We start from the raw sequence: 8,556 nt of genomic DNA, 5'->3' as shown, positions 1-8,556 counted from the left end.
GTCTCTGCTCTTGGTGCTGTGGGGCACAATGGGGGGGTCTTGTGTGGGAGTAAACAGAGTTATCACACTGTGTGGTTCCACAGTACAGAGACTTTCCCCCAAAGAGCTATTTTGTTTAGAGAGATTTCCATTGTATACTTTACACCTTCTACCAAAGCTCATACAAAATTCTGCAAAGGAAAAACAAATGCATAAGGAGACTCCCATAACACACAGTAAAAACCAAAGATGAATGCTGGAGAATTGTGGTCTGCAGTCTTGATAGGCTGGAACTTTGACAAGCAGCAGTGGTCACCATGTAGTCTACACCAGTGGAGGATAGTTTATAAAAAATGTAGAAATCTCTCAAAAAGTGTGTATGTACACGCATATGTGTGTACATGCATGTGCATGTGTGTGTGTGTGTATGTGTGTATGTGCGCCTCTGTGTATGTTTATGGGAACTGGATGATTATAGAAGTATCTCAGATAATTAGGCTGAAAGCAAAACCAGATCTCTTGGGATGTGGGGCAGGAAACAAACACGGACTAGGCAGCTGCCTCCTTCCTCCTGCTCCTTTCTCTTCCTTCTCCCTCTCTCTCCCCTCTGAGGTAGACGCACTAAACTGCCAAGATGCTGGTTCAGGAATACAGGACTTATTGTCAAGGAGGCTCTGATGGTTGGTATCTTTGCAGATGGCTTTGGCTAAGCAGTAGCCTCGCCTGAGCCCATGCTTCCTTCCAGAAATAGCTTTCTTCCATGTCTGAGGAGATTACATATCTCTAAAAGTGACTTCTTTTGCTCCAGGTTGGGACAACTGAAAAGAGATATTTCAGTTCCAGAGCTCGAGATAGAGCTGTCAGAGGCTTTTGCTAGCATCGTCCTGTCTCTCCACCTGGTCCTGCTTCCGTTCCCTCCTTCCCAGATGTTGACTTCAAGAATATTCCTCAACAAATGATCCCCCAGCAGTTTTACACAGTCTGGTTATCAGGGAGCCCACCCTGGCATGCCATGCCTCCTCATGTCTCTGACACTGCTCCTCCCTGCCTGATGTTTTTCCTTTGTGCCCTCCCCTCTCTCCCTCCCTCTTCTCCCTTCTTTGCTCTTTCCCACACACTGTGTATTGTCTCACTTCCACTTCTCTTGTAACTCTTTCAACCAGGATCCTGGTGCATGGGATATGACAACCATTCAGAGATGGTGACTTCGGCCCCTTGGTCACACTATCATAGTGGAATAGGCTCTTGGTACCCCACCCAGACTCTCATTCCCAGTTCACACACTCATTCCACAGCAACTGGGAGCAATGATCATCGACAGCTATGTGTGCCATTCTCTAGAGGACTATCCTTAGTGGAATGAAACCTCTTCTGAAGATGCCCGGAAATGATACTCTGCACTCTTAGGCTGGTGGTACAATTCATGCTCTTGAGTCCCCATGGGATGAGTCCCCATTGGGATAAGGCTGAGGCCAGGCATTTATCTATCTTTACCCAACATCCTCTCCTATTCTCTGTTGCTCTCCACTTCCTCAGCAAACCTCTCTGCTTCTAGAAATCCCAATTTAAAATTATCACCTTGCAAATCTGGTGTCTGTATTAAAAGCCCTAGCCTCTGTGGTCCTAGTTCCAAACATTCAAGGGAGATAATTGACTTGGGGTGCACCCAGACCCAGTCATCTGTGGCCAGAGGGGACTAGAGTTGAATCTCAGTAGGGTCTTAAATTATTTTCTCTGTCTCCTCAATCTTTTCTTGCCCTGTCGACAGTCCCACACATAAGTTGGAGAGTGAAAACTTGAAAGACAACACCTTATGACAGAAGGTAGACAGGTATGGATGACAGTCTGAATTCAACCAGCTCACCTCCCAGCTCCATGTTTCAGGCTTTAAGGTAAATGACTAACTCTGCATGGTCAGCAGACTGTGGGTGCACAGTCTCTGCATTCTGGAACAATGGTTGGTACAAGGTAAGAACACCAAAATGGCATTGAGAAAAGTAGCTATCCTTTAAAAAGTAGAGTGGGGTCCAAAAGTACGTAATGTGCTGGGTGGGGTGGGGGGTGAGGAGGGTAGGAGGAGGCTACCAGGTAAGTATTGTGTGGAGAGTGTTCACACAGACCATTCTGCTCACACGTGCTTCATTTACCCTCTGACGACTGCGGACGTATCACAGATCACCCCCAAACGTATCCATTTAAAACAACCACTTTATTATTCTCATAGAGTCCGGGTCACGAATTTGGGCAGGGATACTGTGGATGTCTTGCTGCTCTTTAATGGCTGCCCTTTAGGTAGGAAGGTCTGATGTCTGGCAGGAACTTGACTGAAGAGTCTGGAGCTGTAGGCTTCACAGAACTGGTGGTTGATGGTGGCTGTTGGTTGTAACACCAGCTGGGCCTGTGGGGTTTGGTTTTCAACAAAGAACAATGGCCTCTGGTTAGTAAGACTTCTTATGCAGATGTTCTGGGCTCTGCAGGCAAGTGTCCCAATTTGCAAGGCAAGAAAGAGTTCATGGTTTTTATGACTTAGCAGGGAAGCCAAACTATCACTTTCACCAAATTCAATGTATTAAAAGCAAGTCACCAATCATTCAGGTGAGTTCGATTCTACCTCTTAATGAATTTGGGAAGGGGTCTCACAGGCACAGGGGTTTCCAGGTGTGGTAGGGGCTATATTTGGGAAATACCAGCTGCCATTCACGGGTTTTCTCATTTACTCTTCTCCTCAGAAGTAGGTCTTGTTATCCGTCTTTACAAATGAAGAAGTAGGCTCAAGTGGGTTAAGTACTTTGCCTGTTGCAAAGCCTGTTCGTGGCAGAGCTGGGTTTCAACCCAGACTGTACAATGCAGGCATCCTCCAGCAGCATATGATGTTGCTTATTAGTACAAAGGAAAAGGCGTTCCAAGGCCAGTGAAGGATCAGGAATTAAGCTTTCCTCTCCCCTATAACTCTGAAGCCAGATCTAGCATCTTTTCTATATGGGTAATAAAATTCTGTCTTTGTGCATGATGACCCAGGGTGTTGCTTCTTTGGAGACTGATTATTATGGAGACCCCTGATGCTTCAGGCTACCAGACTTATCTTGGACAAAGAGTACTGCTGTCTGCCTACCTCCATTCAGTGAGAACATAGCAAGCTCAAAAGCCCCTCATAAAGGCAGCACACACAACCAGTTTGTGCCAGTAATGTCTTCCCTACACACCTCCTTTTGCATCTTCCCTTTGCATCTTTCCCTTTAAGTAAAACAAAGAGCATAGCTTCCCCAAAGTTTCTCTGATTATTCCCAGATAATCAAAATCTAGAATTTTCAGATGATTCTTCACACTCATTGCTTAATCTATAGATATTTTTGTATATTTAGCCTGCTGCCATTCTTTTTCCAAGACTACAGAGGTCAAGCATCGTACCACCCTCCTGTATTAATTACCTACAACCACACCATATTCTGAACAAGTACCCAATAAGTATTATGTAGGTCAGAAGGACCTCTGGGTTTATTATAAAAGGAGTCACTCATTTCCCCCCCTCAAAACTCTTTTGTTTTATGCTGGGATTGAACTCGGGGTTTCACACATGCCACGGGATTACTTTTCCATGAAACTATATCCCCAGGCTATGAAAAGCAATTTTGGAGAGCCTACTATGTACATAACAGGCATTGTGCTAGCTACTAATGACTCAAGTGATCCAGAAGCAGGAATCTAGAAAATCAAACATGAGCCTTGTAGGCACTGTGTGGCAGGTCAGTTACAGCAAATCCAGTGTCTAGAAGCAAAATGTCCTCCTCCAGATAGAGAGGCCTCCAGAGCCAGCATGTTGGAGGCAAGTGCTCTACATAAGTTACAGTCTACCAGCTGCCAGGAGACTCTAGAGTTAGATATTTTAAAAGTCCCAGGTCAGGGGCTAGTCAATCCTAAAACTTAAATTTCTTCTATAAAATGGCTGAGTGGTATTTAGCCCAGGCTATCAGGTAGGACAGGATGGTCTTCCTTCTCATTACAGGTTAGCCTTAACATAAAAGGCAAACTCTCTCCCTCTCATTGAAGGGTGTTACCCTGTCACCTTTAAATGTCCCTAAAAGTCGTGACTTCTGAGTGTTCAAAATCCATTGAACAAACCCAGAGAAATATGTTTATAAATTATGGGAAACTATTTTCATTTGTTATCTTTACTCAATACCATAAATCCTTGATCCAAATATAATCCTAGTGTAAAAAACTATTTCCTCAACATACAATCAACAAGAATCAAACAGCTCTTGTAAATAATTACCTTTGGGATATGAAAGAAAATGTAAACATTTTATTTGGCAGTTGTTTCTGAACACGTGAATAAATAAATGGAAAAGTACATATGAATATTTCTTTTCGGAGTAACAGATACCATTAAACGCTTATTTACATATCTTCACTGCAAAGAACAGTAACATAATGAAACTTTGTCTTATAAAAGGTAACTTCCCACACCACTGGACTGGACAGTTAAGGATGGTGATACTGGTAGTATTGGCTTTAGCAGTCTCAATGTTGAAAGGTATTCATCTGCAAGTGTGATAAGAAGAGTCATCATGCATCGAGTTCATCCAGGTCACGCACTGTAGAAAGTTTCCGATGGCAGCCATGGAATTTGGTGTCTCATGCGCTTAAGTCAACTATGACATGTTTGTAAATCTGTGTGTTTCCCTTAAAACTGGAAGCAAAGAGAAAATTACGCTTATTAATGGACACGTGTGTGAATGATCTGGGTGCCTGAACATTTAATTCCTGAAACTTCACAAATTTGGCTTTTTCTGCATCCCAGTTATACACTTGAGTAAAGGAGTAATCGCTTCCAAGAATTGCATATTGGTAATTATTTATCTGAAGGGGCTGGAACACCATGGATCCTCGAGATGGCATCCTCTGAATGTCCTGGAAGGAGGAGCCACCCCACTTCATGACTTTAGAGTCGCCAATGAATCTGGTCAAGCAAATGTACACATCACCTTTCACAGAGAAGTGCTTCACAGCGTACACATCCTCCATGTTGGGAATGTCAGTTTGGTTAGTGAATAATTGTGTTGCTTTGCTCCATTGGTAAATAACAGGGCGCTGAGAACTACTGGACAGAATTAAATGAGGTGTTCTGAGGGTCAATGGCGGTCTGGCTATTTCTAGGTATTCCACATCAGTATCCCTGTACCAGGCATGTAAGGATTGATGAGAGTAGAATCCATTTCCATTCCATTTGTAAATGGTAGTAAACCCAGCTTTGGAACTGTCAGCAACAACAAAGTACCAGTTGTCTTCAATCTTGAATGTTTCGATGTCATTGGGTTTTCGGATTTTGAGAACTTCAATATCTTGGATTTTTATGAATTTGTTTGCAAAACCATCACGCTTATAGATATGAGAGCCACCAAACAGCTGGGCCACAATGACATAGAGCTGAGTGTCAATGACTATGGGCTTGCACACCACAGTGGACGTGCCTGAGGAGAAACAAATGAGACGTTAGATGTGTGGGTACCCTGTTCTGGAACATGTAAACCAGTGGTTCTCAGCCTCTGGATCACGAAAGGGAGATCAAACAAACCTTTCACAGGGGTCGCCTAAGACCATCAGGAAACACAGATATTTACATTATGATTAATAACAATAGCAAAATTATAGTTATGAGGTAACAAAGAAAATAATTTTATGTCTAGGGGTCACATAACATGAGGAAACGTTTTAAAAGATCACAGCATTAGAAAGGTTGAGGACCACTGATATAAATGCACAGGCTGGAGTTGGAAACTTCCACAGAAATCAGCCTAAAATGAGAGATTCTCTTGGATTATTAGGCAGGACCAATCTCTAAGGCTTTTACACCCATGGGGCCTTGTTATGAACAATGACATTGTCAGTTATGTCCAGTGTGCTGTAGACAGTTAGGGTGTACATAAATGACCAGAAAACTCTTTCTTTTCACTCCTTGCAGAGAGTCTTGTTTTCCTTGACATAACTGATTTCATTTCTCCCATTATAATTAAAAATTGCCATTTCTGAACATATGCTTTATCAAAATATTACATTATTCCAATAACCTTGAGATAAATGCTGTCTTCCTTTTTATATCTTTGTGTGTGCATGCTCGAGCACTCATGTGTGTATCTGTTTGCTTTCTGAGACTGAGTTTTGCTATGTTGTGTCCAGGCTGGGATATCTCAGACTTGCATATCTCCAACTTCCTCCTCCCAAATGCTAAGAGTAAATGTGTGCACCACCATGCCTGCTCATCTTTCTTTTTCTAGATGATCAAACTCCTCTGGACTCAGAAGGGCTAAGTTCTGCTACCAAAAGACAGAGCTGTGATCCCAACATGGGCCTATCAGAGTCTTTGGCTTATCTATCTATCTATCTATCTATCTATCTATCTATCTATCTATCTATCTATCATCTATCTATCTATCTATCTATCTATCTATCTATCTATCTATCTATCTATTTATTTATTCAAAGTCTCCTTTGAATTCTTGGTTGGCCTGAGAGTATTTACTGTAAGGACCAGGTTGACCTAGAGCTTTAGGACACTGGCTATAGGAGAAAAATAAAAAGGCAGAGGAACCCTTGTGACAAGGAAAAGAGGAAGAGGGCACTGCTCCTTAAAGTTATTTAGGGAAAACCTCAGATAACAATAAAGGGTCTGCCAGTGGCCTATGTTAGTATCTGTTAGCTAAGAGTATAACACTTATGAATACAGTGTTAACTTCTAGAAGGAGTTTAACACTTGGAAATCCAAAGACCTACAGAGAAAATCTACCCCAGACTTTTCTGACTCTAACTCTAGGGCACTGAGTCTCACAGGAAATCTTTCTACTATTCTGTGTGTGCCACCCATGTGCACATGTGTGCATGTGTGTGTGCACGTGTATGCGTGTGTGTGTGTGTGTACATGTGCACACATATGCATGTGTGTGTACAGATACATGTGTGTATGAGTGCACATGGAGCTCAGAGGTCAAACTTCAGATGTCATTCCTTGAGCACTGCCATCTTGGTTTTGGAAGTAGGGTCTCTCACTGGGACATAGAGCTCCCTGATTAAGATAAATTGACTGGCTCATAGTCATAGAAATCCTTCCGTCTCTGCCTCTTCAATGCTGAGATTACAGGTGCACATTACCATACCCAGTTTTGTTTTTTTTTAAAATATGTTTTGGGGATTAGACTCAGATTCTCACACTGAAATAAAAAACATGTTACCAATTAACCTATCTCTCTAGCCCCTAGTTGTGACTTCTTTGAGAACTAAACTTACTGTGCAACCTACAGAGGATGACAACTTCTCTGGGGTCAGTTTTTTTTCTATACAATAAGGGTTAGAATGTGTTAGGGAGGCCATCAGATCTCATCTCTGGTGCCCATATTGACTGACCGAGTGGTTGTGACTGCTTGGTGAGTTTGTGTTGAGAAGGATTCGTTGGCTACATATGTATTCTGCAAGAAACGGTGTCACAGGCAGGTAGTGATGCCTGTCCATAGCAGAGAGACTAACGACCGTATCATGTTTTATTTGTGATCTGCCTGTTTTGAATATGTGCGAATCTCCAGACTCGCATTGAAATGTAATCCTCCGTGGGACAATATGAAGACCCAAGACCTCTAAGAAGTGATTAAATCACAGCAATACAGTCCTCATAAAAGGGCTTGAGAGAGTTGTTTTAATGTTTTAACTCTTCCCATTGCCCTGTGCATCCATAGAAAAGAGGCTATCTTTGAAGTGAAAAGCAAATTCTCACAAGACACTGAATCTGTTGCACTTCCCAGCTCCCAGATCTCCCAGTGAGAAATACATTTCTGATGTTTATAAAGAACCCAGCCTGAGGCACTTCATTACAGAACCAGGAACAGACTACACAATCATCTAAAGAAAGCCTTCTGAAAATTTACAAGCAGCGGACTCATTCAAGTCAAGTTCTAGTCTACAGTGTCTTCCAGAGCAAGCTGATCGTGGCACCACACGCATGGAATCCTAATGCTTGGGCTGAAGCAGGAGGATTGCGGGTTCAAGGCCAGCCTTGATGACACAGCAAGATCCTGAAACAAACAGTGTCTTGTGCACACATCAGAAGACCTCAGGTTAGACAGCATAGAACCTGGCTGCTACACATTGGAAAATCCAAGAAGAAAGAGAAACACGACCTTCCTTGAATAAAGGACTATTTGGATATCTGACAGTGGATGGGCTCGAAGACCACTGGCAAAATCTAATTAATAATTATAACCTTATAATTGTACCTTGTCTAGTGCTAAGTCTTTTAAGTACAGAGTCTTACTATATATCCCAAGCTGGCCTTAAATTCACAATCTTTTTGCTTCAGCCTTCTGAGTTCTAGGATTACAAAGGTTTGACACCCTGCCCAGCTAATGGTGGCCTTTTATGAGGAGGTTGGGCTGTTCTTAGGAGCAGGTTTCAAGATGTTAGAAAGCAACAGCTTTCAGAACTGTTTTGATTGATATTTTACAATTTTAAAAACTGTTGAGGGGGGCTGGTGAGATGGCTCAGCGGTTAAGAGCACTGACTGCTCTTCTAGAGTTCATGAGTTCAAATCCC

The 8,556-nt window shown here is 42.5% G+C and overlaps 1 protein-coding gene across 3 annotated transcripts in view; it reads right to left on the bottom strand.

The window, feature by feature from the left end:
• Nucleotides 1-4,245: 4,245 nt before the first annotated feature.
• Lgi1 (leucine rich glioma inactivated 1) overlaps nucleotides 4,246-8,556 on the bottom strand; it is a 42,899-nt gene continuing 38,588 nt past the window's right edge. Inside the window, exon 8 of one of the 3 annotated variants that reach the window (XM_028773517.1) lies at nucleotides 4,246-4,669. In XM_028773517.1, coding sequence (XP_028629350.1) covers nucleotides 4,632-4,669 — 38 coding nt within the window. In that variant the 3' untranslated portion in view covers nucleotides 4,246-4,631. Of the gene's footprint in view, nucleotides 5,451-8,556 lie in introns of all 3 variants that reach the window. The other 2 variants (XM_028773516.1, XM_028773515.1) reach the window with 2 other exon arrangements.

The sequence above is a fragment of the Grammomys surdaster genome, unplaced genomic scaffold (genome assembly GCF_004785775.1).
Source record: "Grammomys surdaster isolate TR1022 unplaced genomic scaffold, NIH_TR_1.0 229, whole genome shotgun sequence".
NCBI classification, from domain to species: Eukaryota; Metazoa; Chordata; class Mammalia; order Rodentia; family Muridae; genus Grammomys; species Grammomys surdaster.
Note: the sequence above shows the minus strand (reverse complement) of the source record. Positions and strands in the feature narration are given on the sequence as shown.